Source organism: Aquila chrysaetos, chromosome 23, assembly GCF_900496995.4.
Source record: "Aquila chrysaetos chrysaetos chromosome 23, bAquChr1.4, whole genome shotgun sequence".
Classification (NCBI taxonomy): Eukaryota; Metazoa; Chordata; class Aves; order Accipitriformes; family Accipitridae; genus Aquila; species Aquila chrysaetos.
This window is the reverse complement of record NC_044026.1, coordinates 10,913,297-10,930,591: the sequence shown is the minus strand read 5'-3', so window position 1 is coordinate 10,930,591 and position 17,295 is coordinate 10,913,297. Positions and strand designations below refer to the sequence as shown.

The 17,295-nt window shown below is 42.9% G+C and overlaps 1 protein-coding gene and 1 long non-coding RNA gene across 5 annotated transcripts in view; one reads left to right on the top strand and one right to left on the bottom strand.

The window, feature by feature from the left end:
* Positions 1-6,469: 6,469 nt before the first annotated feature.
* JADE3 (jade family PHD finger 3) overlaps positions 6,470-17,295 on the bottom strand; it is a 67,359-nt gene continuing 56,533 nt past the window's right edge. For all 4 annotated transcript variants that reach the window (XM_029999060.2, XM_029999063.1, XM_029999062.1 and 1 more), the window contains 4 exons: positions 15,710-15,826; positions 14,768-15,241; positions 11,390-11,507; positions 6,470-9,889 (listed from right to left, as the gene is read on the bottom strand). In XM_029999060.2, coding sequence (XP_029854920.1) covers positions 9,000-9,889; positions 11,390-11,507; positions 14,768-15,241; positions 15,710-15,826 — 1,599 coding nt within the window. In that variant the 3' untranslated portion in view covers positions 6,470-8,999. The remainder of the gene's footprint in view (positions 9,890-11,389; positions 11,508-14,767; positions 15,242-15,709; positions 15,827-17,295) is intronic.
* Positions 9,570-11,233, top strand: LOC115334633. The gene is made up of 2 exons (XR_003921200.1): positions 9,570-9,674; positions 11,000-11,233. It is a non-coding gene; the product is annotated as an uncharacterized LOC115334633 (long non-coding RNA).

The window sequence follows — 17,295 nt, the reverse complement described above, 5'->3', positions numbered from 1 at the left end:
TCGCATGCCAGGCTTCATTTGGTTACTTTTTTTTTCTTTCAGTGGTACATTTGGGAAGTTCATGGGCTACATGACCTTACCAACACCTGTTTCATGCAGGCTTCCCTTGATGGACTACTAACGTGATATTTATTAACTTATTGTCACCTTACCTGAGCAGTTAGGCTTTTATTTTACAGGTTTGCATAGCATTACTTCAGTGCTTAGCATTTAATTTTCTCTCTCTGTCCCCACTGCGGTGTTGTGCAACAAACAGCAGGATTTCATCTCAGACATGAGGCAAGCAAGTTATTAGCGACTGCCAACACAGAAAACAAACATCCAGAAAAGAAGTACAACAGCTCTCTTTCTTACATTTTACAACAAGGAAAGAAGATCCAGAGGTTTAAAAAATGAATGTATGCAAACAATTAAGTAAGTAAGTACAGTTTAGTACAATTAATGCTTTTTACAAAGCTCAGCCACATTTGCTGCTCTCCCATTGTCCTTGCACACGACAAGGCCATTTGGGATAGGCGGCCAACGGAACGGCTTACTAAATTCAGCAACAGGAGATACTCACACCCCCAACCCACCTGGCCAGTCTCTCTGCTCCTTGCTGACTTAGGCATTTGCCAGCATGGTTTGGAGGCATCAAAACAAGCTATATGTTGGCACACACCTTGGGAGAAAATTAACAGCTTCTGTGAGGGCTAGGTTACAACACAAACTCTGGCCGCCTTCCGAAATGCCGAATATTTTGAACTTGGATCTCTAGTTACACGGGACAGTACTCCTGCTTTGTCTTTTCTGCAATGGCTAATCCAGGCTTGCTGAAAGGTAGAGCAGGGAGGAATTAATGGGGGGGGGGCGTCTTCACAGAGAGCATGAGCTGAGGTCTTCTGCCAGTACAAGTTCACTATGGGATAGAGAGAAGGTTGCCGAAGGTGGTGCTGCCATGTGGCTTCCCTGTTGGGAACTTCCCACTGTTGCATCGCAGCCACAACGTCTACTCTGTGGCCTCCAGATCTGAGCGATAGGGAGCACACGCAGCACCTCCGTGGCTTCCAAAGGAGATGGCTGGTGGCCCAGCGTTTATTCCACATGGTAGGGCACATTGCACGCTTACTCCTCCAGCTTTGCAGGGGAAGGGGAGCCTTATTATCACAACCACAAAGAGCAGAAAGAGCAGATGTGTGACAGAAGAGGTCCTGTAAGGTGAAGGCACAGCCCTCATCCAGCCTGCAGTTCCCTGAGCCTGCCATAAGCCATTACCCTTCTCACCAGTCAGGAAATGCTCAGCAGTTCTGGGGAATGGCCCAGTATGCCACAGAGCTGGAAAAATGCCCCCACGCGTAAGGACTGCTGGCAAGAAGGGGTGCTGGACAATTTCAGGCGTTATAAAAAGAAACCATTTTTTGCTTATGCTGGTCCCTGGAAGGTCACAGTTGTTCTTTCCTTTTATGAGCCCGATCCTGTCATTTCTTTATCTTTAGAGCCATCTTTGCCTTTTTTCTTTCACCTTTAGTCTTCTTATTTTACTTCTATGTTAGTCCTCCTCCCTCCCTGAAGGTGGGAGGGCTGTAAGCCTTATCCACGCCTGGTACAAAGTGCAAATGCCACACATCAGGTATCCGTGTCTTATAGCTGCCTCCGAGCACCACACGAAGGGAGTTCGTCAGGCCTCCTCCGCAGCTGGGCGAGGTGTGGCCAAGAGTGGTGACACCGGAGCCCGAAGAGCCACTACCTCACTGTAAGCCTGCCCTGCTGTTACATCCATTAGGGCAACCATAGTGAGCATGTGGGAATTTACCACTAGCAGATAATACTGCATTTTGGGGCAGGGTGGACCAAAAGAAAAAAACCCAAAAATCCGAACACCAAGCAAGAGCAGACATAGAAATACAAGATCAGTCACTGCAATCAGTTGGCTGGAAAGCAAGAGTTGGCACTGTCACGCACTTGTTTTCAGCCACATATAGTTCTTGGAATTGACTTGCGTGTCCAGATCTAGCTTTTATTTGTTAGTAAGCAACAAGTAGGTCCAGGAGAGATCAAGCTGCTAAGAAGTCTCAAATGTTTACTAGTGTGGATGATCACAGTTGTGTATTTAAATACTCATAGTTTGAACATTTGCCAAAGAACACCTTTTTCCCACTTTGCAAACGTCTCCTTGGGAGAAGGTGGCACGAGGGTGTTAAACAGCAGACGTGTCCCCATTGATTAATTTATGTTACATCAAGTCTAACACCCATTGCTGTCACAGTCACAGAAGTTAATGCACAATGGCTTAAGAATCTCAAATGGGGAATAGTTTCTAAAAAGGATTGAACCAAATTACCATGAAGTCATATTGAAGCATTTAGCCTTAAAAGTCCAGTTTCTCTCACAGAGCAGGTGATGGTATCCTCTAATTACAGTTTATTACGCAAACTTCTTTCAGCACCATTTCTTATATACCAGCCACGGTCTCATGAAAAAGCATCTCACACCTAAGAATGTAGTGCTATAAGCAAACACCTGACACTTCCCCATGCAGCCAGCTTCTGAAGTGTTTCGCGAACACCGCTCACCATCACACACGCACCTCCAACTTCTTTGTCACAGGAGGACCTTCAAGTGTTAGCTCCTGCCACCTTAAGCTGCCTCACAAAGCTCGAGTGCCCAGCCTGTGCCTTTCCAGCCCTCTGCTCTGCACTGGAGCAGCCAGGCAACAGGGCGTTTCAGAAAGCGTTCTTCAGTGGAGCATGGCCAAGGCATTTTTCATTAATGCATTACTTTTCTGCTCTCTGTACCCCACGTGACCTGGATTTGCATTTTGCTTGCCTCAGGGTAAAAAAAAAAGAGCATTGATATGTGCTACGGCAGCTGCAAAATTATAGCCACAACAGAGGCCATGCAAGGGAGCCAGGACTTCAGGGAAAAGCAGCATCTTTCATTCAAGTAGCTGATTTAGTAACAGTGCTTTCAGTGTTTGCAGCTTTCAGGCACACAAGCCCTTCTTCAGGCCCAAATCAGAAGCAAACTTCAAATTAATTGCAGGTTTGGGGCGACTGCTCTGAGCTTAATTTAGCATGTTCAACCAGACAATTTGAGAGAAGTCTCTTTTCTGTATTAGCCATTTGTAACAAGTGTAAACTACAACTTGCTTATGGATATCCACATCACCTGGCTCATCCAGCTTTTGGCCTCTGTGCTTCCTTAAGCCAGAAAAGACAGCTGGCTTGTTGTAGAAGGAATAATCAGAAGGGAGAGGGGTAAGGCAATGCCCCTACTCCATTTTAGAGGAGATAACAGAACAATGGCTGAGCCATCAGTTTTAAGGAGGGGAAGTATTTTGGACAGGCTCCATTCAACCAGATGCAAATGGAGCCTAAAATGCCAGTGATGCCAGGGCAGGGGTTCCCAAACTACTCAGCACCACCCTTCTGAGATAAGAGAGATAGAACTACAAAGGAATGCAACCAGACACCGTGGTGGTTTCAAATGAAGTGGGTGGGCTAGTTTAGTGATTCCCCCCCCCCCCCCCCCCCCGCGATATTTCATTACCTCACTTCCAAAGGTATAACCCGAGCCATTTTTCCAAATGGCACGTAACACATTTTCTTTTTATAGGTACTACTCCAGTGGACTCCTTGTGGTTGCCAAGACCACAGAAAGTAAGACGAGTGGCATATCTTGATGTCAGTCACAAGCTCAAGGGCTTTCGGATGACCAGTAGATTTCTTGAAGGCATCTTCCTTTATACATTGCTGTTGTGCTAGGTTTTAAATTCTTCCTCAGGACACTGGCCCACCAATTTGGCCAGCAGAACATCTCTGGAGCTGTTATGGAACTCTATCAAAATACGCCTTGTGTCTCTGCCTTGCCCAGTGCTCTTCCCCAGGGTGAGGGCAGGTGGGGCAGCATCTAGGGAAAAACAACAGAAACCAGAAAAAAACGTCTCGAGGAGGGTTAAGCCAAAAGAAACCATAAAGGTGTCATTACAGAGCCTACCCAGAGATTTAAAACAATGTCTCAGATAAGGCAGCCTAGGCGAGGCAGATACCCAGCTTTAGGGCTGCTGAGAAAGCAATGGGAAGGCAGGGAGGGTCTGCCCAGCATGAAACAAAAGAAAAGTCCCAGAGAAAGGGCAGGGCAAGGTGGATCCAGGAGGTTGTCCCAGCCAAAAGAAGCCTACTGGAGAAACAGAAAGATTATCTGGAAGCTGTACTCACAGGGGCAGGGAAACTAATGGGCAAGTATCTGCTTCTCCTTACACAACAACACAGTCATGCAAACTCATCCAAGCTATCTGCAGAGGGGTTGACTTGAGGAACAGAAATAGACATGCACATCTGCTATTTTCAGACAACTTATCCAGCTGCTATGCAACATTTTGTTTCAGAAAGCTGTGCTTGCAGTCACTTTAATTCACTTCTGTCACATCGCTCCATAAGAGTCCAGCAGTTGACAGATGTGCTGACTTGATTAGGAGTGGAGCCTGGGAGCAGTTATCCTAGGATGGTCTCTGCAAGAGGGGTATGTTGCAGAGTTGCACGCCAGGAGAAGCAACAGCCTGTTCAGCCATGAAGCTGGCATAAAGGAAGATTGAGGAGCAGCAGTAGCAGGGCATCTCTCATGAAACCAGAACCCAGAAGTCTGCGAGTCTTCCCTTCTTCCTAAAGAAGCCGCATTGAGGCACTCGCATTGTTTTCCGTCTCTGCCCTTCCCCAGTATTTTTCCCTTGCATGCCAAGCTCTCAAGTTGTGCAAGCAGCTTCCTTTTGCTCATTAATTCACATCAACAGCATGTTTTCCCAATAGATGTGTCAATTCCCTGCAGTGCTAAACCTTCACAAGTACTGGGATCATCAAAATGACTGGTTTCGCAGGATTATCTTTGCAGCTCACAGAGGCAGGCTTTGAACACTTGGCAACGCTCCATCCCTCCCAGGTATCAGATACACATCACGTGCCTGCAGTACGGCCTGTGTATGCCTAGGCCTAGTCATCAGTGAGGTACCACATCAAAATCAAGTGAACGTTTCAGGCTTATTTTTAATAGTTAAATGTTTGTAATTCCTCCTTCTATGGTTTGGGATTCACAGTGCAAAGAAAACATTCTACAAATGACATACGCATGTTATAGCTGGGAAACAGTTCTCTTTGGACAAAGGCATAAATGCAGAAATGATGGTGCTGGGAATCACTGCACAGCCCCTATTAGAGCTTGTGAGAACTTGGTCCAGTTACCATCAAAAAGTAACCACTCTTACTTATTTGTAAAGACTCTGCAAACCAATAGCAATGTTTCCGAAATAACGGGGATACCAATTTCCTTCCTTGGCCTCGTCTCTCCCACATCCCAGCCACAAGCAGACTGTACTTTCAAAGGGAACGTGAGGCCACCAGTCAGAAAGTCACAAAAAGGAAGTCTGTTGCTGGAATCTGTTGCAAGAACACCTCTAGGGAAGGAGAAATCCTGGTCCTGAAAAACAGCTGACAATCCATCACTTACTGCTTCTTCCTCCTCTCTTCTGTATGCACCTTTACTGCCTTTTTCCTTTTTTGTCCCCTCCTGTTTTCTTTTCGGCCGAGGGACTTGTTGCTCCATTTCACCTAACCCACCTCCAGCTCCGCTCCCGGCCCGTCTGGGGCCACCTGCTCTGCCCATACGCCAGGCCACAAGCACGTTGGCCGCTCAGCTCACGGCTCGCTCTGCCGCTGCCTGACCGGCTGCAGACCGGAGGGTCACTGCTGCCTCCAACACGCGGATTGCAAATCCCCCACCTCTCTTGAAGGCTGCCAGCTGCCAAGCCGACTGGAGCAGGAGGGACGCTATCGGATCGGTTGTGCAGCTACACCTCCTCCTTTCTCTCCATCTTCCTCCTCTTTTTTGCCTTCTCCCCTGCTCTGGCACAGGGAGCAGCTCCTCTCTGCCAGCAAGGTGTATCACAGCACCGGCCTGTGGGAGCAGGGGGAACTACAGCAAAAGGTCATGCAAAACTGACAGAAAACATCAGGCCGGGAATTTGCTTGCACTGATTTGTCCTTTGCACACACATGGCAATAGCTGGCCGTTAAGTATTCATTTGCGTGTGTGTGCGAGTCTACAAGAAGAGGGATGAGATCGGAGGCCTGGCTACGGCTCTTCCTTTATAACTTAATTTGCCCAGCCAGGGAAAAACCGTCATACTACAGCATAAGCACATATATTAAAAAATGAGACCAGGGCAGCAAATGGTCTGTTACATTTGCTCAGCTAGGCAGAAACAAAAACCAGGCTTGGACTATTTGCTATACACAGCAAATTAGTGTTCAGCAACTCTTTTTTGGGCGTTGGAGGGGGAAAGGTTTTCCTTGACACTTTAACTTGTTAAAGTATTGCCAACTCTGCAGAAATAATTTACTCTTGATGGACACAGTACTGCTGTTGGACTGATGAGTTTAACAACTTCCCAGACACAGAGGGTAAAGCCCTGAATAAATCACAACAGATGAAAATACTGTTAGCAGTTTCATAATTTAATGAAAAAGTACTTGTAAAAAGGGGACATCTGAAAAAGACCGAGTCCATCTTGGAAAATTGAATATATATATATTTATATATATAAAACAAAATGCAAAAACACAAAAAAAAATTGACAAATAAGGTTAAGAGGTAATACTTCAAACAGTTAGCCACTGAACACACAATAAAAACTAGCAAATGCACTTTGGGGACAATACTTGAGAACTACATAACCAAGGGCTCCTTCATATATCTATTAAAATCATGTAAAAATTAGCAAAACCATTGCCCAGACTGGAAACAACTGAATTAATAACCCCAGAAGAGCAGAAACACTGAGTTTTGCTGAAGCACCATTTTCCCTCCCTTCTGTCATAGGCTTCTGGCCACAAAATAACATGAATGCTTTGCTGACCTCCCAGATAAGTGTTCCCAATACAAGCTTCATAAAATTTCATGACCAGCAAGAGAGGATTACTAATAAATATCGAAGGAGAACTAAGAGAATCAGAACTGGAATACAAATGAACAGACATTTGTTTACTTATTCTGAATGACCCAAGGCTTAGAACACAAAGCATTTCCCGTTAAAATAAAATATGTGGAACCTAAAATGCTACTGCATATTTACACCAAAAGAAATAATTTTGAAGATACAGCTCTAGAAAGATCAATTACACAAATATACATAAAATCAAGAAGTGGAAAAAAAAAATTCAGATGCATGAAGCAAACAGAGCAGAATTGCCAAGTATACTTTTTTTTTATTTCACTACTGAAAAGTCTTCCAGCCCCTGACCTGCTAGTCCTATTGCAACTAGGGAGATTTCAAAGTTTAAAACAAATCTGAAAATGTCATTGCCATTTCCCAAGCTAAAAGCAATAAATTAAGATTATGAAGAAAAACAGGTGGTTGTTTGGATTCTGCATAGTCATCTTCACACTGGGTGGGGAACACCTTTTGTTTCTAGACAAAAATGAACCCTCAACAGAAAGTAGCCACATGACATGCCCTATACAATCTATGGCCCATTTCAGCCAGTTATGTGGGGACATGGGACCTTGCATATTTATGAAATGTACAGCATTTCAGAGAAAAACAGTGCAGTTACTTTGTTGTTTTCCAGATGGTGTGTTGATCAAGAAGTTTGCATTCAAACAAAAATCCCCTGTCATTGAAACGAACAGAAAAGGATTCCCTTCCCTTCTCACTTCCTCAGTACTGGCTGAAATTTAATCACTACTTAACAATTGCTAATTTTAAAGGACATACAAAAAAATGTTAGTTTGGGAAACAGCAACTGATCCAGAGGTTGAAAAGCAGCTTAATAAAATAATAGTTTTTCAGCAATTAAAAAAAACATACCCCAAATGATGACTGGCTAAAATTTACAGACCTAGATGCCAGAAGTAAGGCTCCTACGCCTGTATTCAGGCAACTAGGGTTGAAAATTTGTGCCTGCGTAAGAAGTTCAGACAAAATTATTTCTAATTCAGCTTATTTTAAAAATACCAGGTACGAACACCTCTGGACATGAAATCTCAGTTTCAAGAGGAACCTGGCATCACTGGTGATTGCCTAAATTTAAGTGTCAAATAGCATTTTTCTTTGAAGTAGTACATCTACTTTTGTAAACACTATCCACAAAATTAGCCATCTGTACTTGTTAGCTGGGTAAAATATTTACAAGTGCATCCCACAACAAGCAACTATGTACAGAGATTAAAAAAACTGAAGTACTAGAAGTTGTATATTTACAAAATAAGCAAATTATTGTGAAAAGAAACACAACCTTCAGCAAGAGCAGGGAACGGGGCCATGTCTAGAGGTCAGCGAGTCTGGCAGCGCCAGCGACGCCTGCTTCCACCCTCTGCAAGAAGCCTGCAAACACCACTGCAGTTCAAAGCCTCCTGCAGAAGAGGATCTTCACCTAGTAGTCACTTTGGGCCTGATCCAGCAGAGCACATCGGCATGCACTCGGAGATCTGAGCACAAACGTTCCCGGGGGAAACCATCAGGACTTTTCACATGCTGAACTTCCTAACACATCCGCAAGTGCGTTGCTGGATCAAAGCCATACCGCAGGTGCCGTAACAATGCAGTTTCAGTGTCTCCGTTTGCAGTCTCTTGCAACACGTTAGAGCAATGCAAGGACTTCCTTAATACCTGTCCACCACCACAAGACTGACATAACATGAACATGTTGCCTCGCACATAAGCTGGCAAAGGGGAAGCAGTTTCCTGAATTTACGCAATGATTAACCGCTTCATGCTCTCCCAGATGTTACCCTCTAATAAAACACATCGATTTCCACATGACTTTGCAATAACTGAGTTAACCTTGCGAAGGCTGCAAGCCAATTCACAGTTGAACAAAACTATTCTGATTTCTCTCCCCTCCCTCCATCCCCTACTGCAACTCTTCCTAACGTAGGTCCTGGACTATTTTCTGGAACCTTTTGATGCTGAGCTTTGCACTGGTACACTGGAATACATAAAGGCTGAGTTACCCCGTGGGGGCTTCTAATCACCTTTGCACTGAACTGTGAGAAATCATATTCTTTTTGTTTCTATTGTGACAATCTCTTCCAAAGTCCTTACTTGGGCTTTCTCTCTCTGAGCTACTTCGTCTTAACCTCACTTGCTCTTTGTTTTCATCACTTTCTGCTTCAGAGTCACTCAGCTCTAAGTCAGGACAGTACCCGTCGTTGTCCTGGTACGGAGCACCTTCAAGCGTCTGCTTGCTCCACAAGCGATCTTTTGTTGCAAGTCTTCTGGTTGGCTTTTCACAGCACCGGAGATCTTCTGTGGTCCTCACCAGACTGTTGGTAGCCTCTTTAAAGGACCGGCTAAAGTGTTCTATGGTGGATTTTCTGAAACTGCTCTGGCTGGCCAAGTGAGCCGTGAGCACAGACTCTTGTTCGTAGGGCGTCTGGCTGGAGCTGTCTCTCTGGCTCACGTCTCCAGCCCTGCCCATCAAACCATTGGACTTGGCCACCAGCCTCAAGTTCTCCTGCTGCACCCGCCCATTCCCAATGGAAGACTGTCCGTGCAAAGCTGCCTGGAGCGCCAAGGGCTTCCCGGATGGCTGGCCCCGGTAAAACTCCGGCATCTGCGTGGGGCCAGAATCCTTCACCTCACTCCGAGGCTTGCCGATCCCTGCCAGCAACCCGTTACTTCTGCTGTCATGCTGATACCTGGAGTAAGATTTTGCTTTAATTTCAAATGATTCCTTTGACATTGGCATGCTCCGTTTGCTGTAAACAGTGCTGTTGTCAGGAGAAAGTGGTCTGTTGCCAGGCTTCAGCGAGTTATTTTTGCAATCTCCTAGTGCTGATTTGGGCATTTTTAACTTCAGGGTGATCCTGGGAGGTGGGTAGAACAGTGTGTTCTCTAGTGCACTTGTCAGGGTATGGCCTACAGGAGAAAGAGACAAGGGAGCAGAAGAAAAAAAAGGCTTTTTTAAAAAAGGGCAATCATTTTGTTATCTGTAACAAGTTTTATAGTCCATTAGAAGGTCATTCAACAGTAAGAAGCATTTGCAAACAATTAGTGTGAAATTATTTTAGGACATTAAAGAGAAGTTGGGATAATGAAAACTGTTCCAAATTATCCACCGTTTCGGAATTTAGGTAAGCATTTTAGCATTTCCATTAAAAACAACAATGTGCCCTTTTTACAGGGCTTTAAGCCAGTGAATTGAACCAGTTTTGAGATATGACTGAAGTAGTTCCAACAAAGCTATAAAAAAGCTTCATATTCAGTTTTGGATGGAGAAAAAACAATGCTTCAAACTGAGTTTCAATTTGGACTTAGCTCAACTCTCTGCTTTGTATTATAAAATTTTCTAAGCTTTAAAGTCTTTTCGCCTCAATATATTAGTCTTTATGATATTACATGCATACAGCACCATTGTGAAGTAGCTATCAAGCTATTCTAATAAGCATTAAGAAACTACTTGTATTTGTAAAGACATAAAATAAATTTAGTAGATGTTTCTAATAAAATGCATTTACACAAAACCAAAGTGCTTTAGAGTACTGCTGCTTCTACAAAGTACTAGTCTGACCTAAAACAGTTTAAAGGAACCACCTTGTCAGTACTAATGAAACTTATTCATGTTTCAGGGGTAGAGAAAAAACAAAGTGCAAAGACTTCACTCTAAATTGGTCATTAAAAAGAACAGAGATATCTTAATTTCATATTGAAGAAATAGCTGCCTTCCCTATTAAAAAACCAGAAGTAATTGCACTGTAATGTATACTCGTCCTCTTTCCCAAATGTTGTGTTCCTTATTTCAAAATGGTCGCTATAAAAAAGAAGGGCAGAGTGGGGTTTGGTACATCAGCATTCCTAACCAGTTACTGTTCACTATTTAAAAGCAGAGTACTTAAACTCTTTTTAAGGAAGGAGAGTAACTGCAGATAGCAAGCTAAGAAATGCCTCTTTGCGCTGTTCATCAAGCATGCAAGGCAACGTTGAGAACAACAGCGATTCCTATCAGTCACTCTTCTCTTTTGCCCGAAGGAACCAACAACTGACAGCAAGGGAAAAAACCTCAGCTGGAGAACCAAGCAGCAGTGCAAAGCTTGCTGTGGGGAAACAGTGTCATAACCAGCAGGCCAAGGAAGCAAACACCTAGCGATCACCACCAGCTAGTTTCTGCTATCTGGATGCCATAGTGATTGATAAGTAATAGGCCTATACCAGAAATGGTCATAAAATAAAGAAATATCCAAGTAAATATTTTAAGAGATTAAAGAGTTTTGTGTGTGTTGCTACTTTCGTTGACTGTGTACTTGAAGAAAGTTTTTAAAGGCAGATTCACAGTGTTAAGGACACTAAGCAGGAACATAAAGAGAACATATTTTTTAAGTACAGACAGAATTTGTATATATTTTACATTTATATGATTACCTGCAGCAATTTCCTGATTAATGAGCTGGACTTGCAAATTGAAGACCTGTTCATGTACTTTACTGTGAGACAACTTCAGTTTCTCTCTCCTGCTTACCATGTAGCAGAGATTTCTCACCTACGGAGGAATAACAGGAGACTTAATAGGCAATAAGAAAATAAATCCCAACATAGTTTAAAAAAGCGCATCAACAACAGAATTAAAAAAAACATCCTGGAGGGTTTTTTTAATTGCCAATTTAATGAATGCCTTGAATATATTCTGCAAGACAGCAGAATATACTTTCATCTGTAAGAACAGTGAGCAAACACAAAATTCCAGTCAAAAGTAAGTAATTTCTAAGACTTGCTTGTCTGTAAGCCTGCTTCCACTATGTACGATGCCATGGACGTTACTGCAGACAATACTGGATTCTCCCTGAATTTCCCTGCAAAGTGTTTCATAGAATGATTTTTAACAGCTAAACTATGTTTGTTTCCCCTAAAATTATTGCAACATTATAAAGCAATACTTTTTACAAAGTTACCCAAGAGAGCTGCCCTGTTCAAACCAAAACTAACATGCAGATCACCTCTAAAAGAACACTCTGGCTTCTTGCGCAATGTACACATTTTGGCTGACCCATTTCGCAGTTTCTTTTCTGACTCCATTGCATTGACTCATGAGGTTAAACAAGGCCAAGCGCAAGGTCCTGCACCTGGGTCAGGGCAACCCTCAGTATCAATACAGGCTGGGGGATGAAGGAATTGAGAGCAGCCCTGCAGAGAAGGACTTGGGGTTACTGCTGGATGAAAAGCTAGACATGAGCTGGCAACGTGCACTCACAGCCCAGAAAGACAACCGTATCCTGGGCTGCATCAAAAGAAGCGTGACCAGCAGGTCGAGGGAGGTGATTCTCCCTCTCTACTCCACTCTCATGAGACCCCACCTGGACTACTGTGTCGAGCTCTGGGATACCCAGTACAAGACAGACGTGGACCTCCTTAAGCAGGTCCAGAAGAGGGCCACAAAAATGATCAGAGGGCTGGAACCCCTCTCCTCTGCAGAAAGGCTGAGCGAGTTGTTCAGCCTGGAGAAGAGGAGGCTCCAGAGAGACCTTATTGCAGCCTTTCACTATATGAAAGGTTAATTAGAAGACAGACAGAGAGAGACCAGGGCCTGTAGTGACAGAACAAGGGGCAATGGTTTTAAACTGAAAGAGGGTAGGTTTAGACTGGATATAAGGAAGAAATTCTTTACCATGAGGGTGGTGAGGCACTGGAGCAGGCTGCCCAGAGAGGCTGTGGATGTCCCATCCCTGGAAGTGTTCAAGGCCAGGTTGGATGGGGCTTTGAGCAACCTGGTCTAGTGGAAGGTGTCCCTGCCCATGGCAGGGGGGCTGGAACTAGATGAATTTTAAAGGTCCCTTCCAGCCCAAACCATCCTGTGATTCAGTTCCACATAATTCTATTTTCACTATTTGTTTGAGTTAATAGCAACATTTCCATCTAATGTAATGAGAACAGTAAGAGGCACTGGAAGTTCTTCACGAACACTTAAAAGACCTTTCAGAACACAGAAACAGCGTAGGGGCTTGTTGAAAGATACTTGCCAAACATACTTCCCCCAGCACTCGACTCCCATCTGTTCAGAACTGGAACCTCTCTCCCCAGAAAGGAAATTCCAAGATTCCGAAATTTATATTTATCCCCAGATATAACCAAGTAGAAAATCTTGTGCACGAGAAGTTTAGAAACTTCAAGACGGACGTTTCAAACTATGCATTACTCCTCTCAGAATAAGTACATCAATTTCAACAAAATTTGATACAAACTAACTACTCGTCAAAGAAAAAGAAAAAGCTCTAAACAGTCTCTTGAAAGAAAAAAAACCACCCCAAAATCCCAAACCTCCATTTGAAGCACGTTATGGGTTTTAAAATTTTTTTAAAAATAAGGATCCATATCCAAAGTAGTCCTGCAAAAGGAGATCTGAGATTGATTATGACTAGATTCAAGACAACAGTTACACTGACAAGTGCAAATCTTGGCTCCAACACTCATCTCCCTGTATTTTCATGTTCTCTTCCCAATATTGTTCTCTCTTTTCTTACAACACTGTTTTCCCTCTTCTGCTTTTCCTTCCCCTCTCCTCTCCAATGTCTCCAAATCACATTTAGCACATCTACTTCATTTTGTTACCCTTTTTACATTCATTACCTATCGGCAAGCACTTGAAAACTGCAGGTGATCACCAGCCAACAGGCCAACCTAATGGGCAGCCTCTGAGTGGTAACAAGCCTGGCTTCCTCCCCCATCAGCTGCCAGAAAAAGGCACTCTGTATGCCTTCCTAATAAATTCCTGCTCTGAATTTTGCTGATGGATTCCATCTTTTCAAACTACCAGGTAGCTGGCAATCTGGTAAGAGCCCAGCTAGCTACTGATAAAAAGATAATTTCCTTTTCCTCCTTCTCAGTAAAGCCACAAGCAGTGGTAGACTCAGTGGGTTATTTTCAGACCGCTAACCAACCGTAGCACCTAAGGCAGGTACGTGCAGTGAAAGCACTGCAAGAGAGTGACAAGTGATTCAGCCTGCCCACTATCTGGGACAAGCTGACACCAGCACACTGGTGAGGAAGAGAGGTGAGTAAGACTCCTGAATCAGACGTCAAGGGAAGTGGTATGAGTAAAGGCCAGCATTCTTCTTCTGTGTGTGTGGAGCCAAAAAGTCACTGTGGAAGTTAACCATCTAGGACTTCACCTACTTGCCCTCAAACCATGAGGGTGAGAAGCTCTGCTTTAATATATTTTTAGGATACTACAAAAGCTTAATGCACACTCACCAAAGAATACTTACTACTTTACCTATGCAAATTCATTTTTCCAAAGCCAGAATTGACCAATATTTACCATTCTATTATAACCATCACAAAATGCCTTTTTAATTACAAATCAAGAGTCACTCCATCCCAAGACAGAACGTGGAAGATAAGAATTTTTTAAGCCTGCCCCATTCCTTTGCTGTTTGCACTTACTTTTGTTTAATAAAAGTAACATTTTTTGTTATTGTATCTGTATCACTAGCAACTACTACAGCTGGGTCAAATAAATTTACTCAGTTTTTTTTAAACATTTACTCAATTGAAGTTGAAGTCAAAGAGTCAATTAGCAAATATGTCCATTGTGCATAGAAACATGCATCTTGAAATACATAAAGGAATAACCTCTAAGCAAGTCTCTGCAGCAGGCAGTGCAGCATATCAAAAGAGCTGAAGGCCTTACTTTTTTTTTTTTTAATTACTGTTTTTTAAAATCATCTCCCTGTGCTTCCCCCATTCCCAATTTTGTCCATGAACAAAGACCATAGTTTTTCAAAACTTCACTAGTTAAATTCTTACCCTTTCTAGGTCCTGCCTCAAATGCATGAACATCCTCATGCGAGTATGAATACTATCTTCTTTTGGCTGCACCAAGCCATTTTCTTCATCCTCCTTGGGAGGAAACAATGGTTTGTTAAAGTTACTTTTTCGCTTTAATTTCCAGTAATTGTAGATGAAGTCTACAGCAAGTTTAGGAAGGCCCAGTTCTGCTGCAACATCCTCCACTTTAACTAGTGAGTAAAACTCTTCTTCCAGCTCTCGGAGTTTTTGGGCTCGCAGACTGGTTTTCTCACTCTCTGTTTGCTTCTGGTCTGACACACTCTTGGGGTGCTCATCAACATCAGGCAGGGAATTCTGTTTGTTCTTGCTGTGCTTTAGACAATACGACTTGAACTTCACTTCGTCCCCGTCATCCAGGATAGTCTTCATCTCTAAGCTATGCTCAAAGGCACAGGTGACATGAAAGGCAGTGATGCAGCTTTTCACAGAGCACTGCAGACAAAATAAAACAAAAAACCTCAATCACTAATAGTAGCAACAAACCAGAAAAAAAAAGGACAGAATTATTTTAATTACATGAAAGGCCATCCCTACAAAAACATATTTCCTAAGCACTCTTAAAAATATCTGTTGATCTCTTTGAAGTTGCTATCATCCAATTTAGTATTTTCTTGTTTGTGAACAGTGTTCAATAGAAGGACCTTTCTATCCATCTCTGACCCATGTAGTAGCAGTCCCTATACATCAGCCTTATTCAAAAGAAGGCAACTCAGACTAACTCCTAAATCTCTGTGCTAGTGAACTAATTTGAGAGCAAACAGATATGAAGAAGTAAGCATCTACCCAACGGTCATCTGCATTATAATGCACCTCTGAACACAGGAAGAACAAAACGCAAAACCGAAATTGCCTTTCTCACATAAACACACCACAGAGAGTCACCACAGAACAAGTATGTACCTGAATGCAAGCACCAGTTTTCAGTTTGCATAAACTACACACTAGAGCCCATCGACTTGGTGGAATGTGAGACACCTTTGTGATTGGCTCCATCCTTTCTGGGCAAGCAATACTAACCTGTAAACAAAAAAAACAGCATGGAAAGCAGTTATCAAGGCAATAAAAACAAGTGCCCATTAATACCAGACGAAGAAATATGACCACACATTTATCTCACTGCAAGATCTCCATATGCTCATACTTATCAGCAAGGGACCCTAAAAGATCCCACATGAAAACAATAGTGTGGAATACTACCAGTTTAACCTGGTGGCTAAAAGTTGCAATTCTTCAAAACATCTGAGGCATCTACAGCATGCCTTGTTATGAACCAGTTGAGAGACTGCAGTAAGTGATGCTTAAGTTTATTTCCTTTCCATTCTGGTTTTTCTTCTGTGCTGCTTTAACAGGTCTAACTTAAAAAGTACCAAAATACAAGCTACTCAGAACAAAATAGGAACACTTACTCGTACTTACCTGAAAGGTTCACTCTTTTAAGATCAACAGATGTGCTACAATAGCTGCTTCTGCCAGCTCACAATTTGGGGCAGAACCAGATCTATCAGTCAGCAGCCAGGAAAAGCCTCACTTCCCAGCTCTGCCTCTCCACTGAGCACTCCCAGTGCAAGAGGTGATTCTAATACACCTTCCTAACTACGGATTGTATCAAGTATAATTTGAGAAAGAATACAACAAACTTCTCTTACTGCAAAGCACGGTATATTCTCTTGTGCCAGTTTTCACATACTTAGACTGGATGATCCATTTGTCTCTGGTAGACCAGATTATGGATATTAATACTAAAAGAAAGAAAAAAATTTAGATAAGCACAGGATACCTTTTCCTAGTCTTTGTCATATTAACAACCACACATCCATTGTGATAGAAATTTCTCAGCTGCCTGTTGTCCATACTGGGAAAAAAGGACTGTCCACTGTAATTTGGACTCCAAAACAGACATAAATTATCTCTGTAGGCATCCCTGAGCCATTCCTGACAGATAGGATTTATCCAAGGACAGAAACAAAAAGTTGGCCAGCTCTGAATGACCAACATGCAGAACCAGGCCAGTATGACAATGGCACATGGCAGAAGATTTCAGTGAGATAACTGTTCTGTCCCAAGAATGCCAGTCTCTAAAAGCTTGGATTTTGATGCTTACACAGCACTTTTTGAATTTAGCAGGTGTGTGCTTTGGAGGGCTACCTGCCTGAAGCAGAAATACAATGCTGATTCTAGCTAAGAAGATCGCCACACTTTCTATGAACTATACACCTGGACAGGGCAGACCTGTATTTCCAGTGGTGGGATATGGGCCTCTTCTCAAAGGGGTCAGCTATAAGAATTCAAAGAAAGGAGGCTCCTAGGTCATGCTTTGTGGCAGTGTGAGGCCAGAATAAAGCTGATTCCTTAAGAAACCAGTTAAGGCTGAGATTTGAACAGCAATTTTTTTTTTTTCCTAGAAAACTTTAAGAGCATTATACTACAGTAATTTTCATGTATTAACTCCATAATAAGACTCTCCCAGGGAAATGCAGGTTATATGA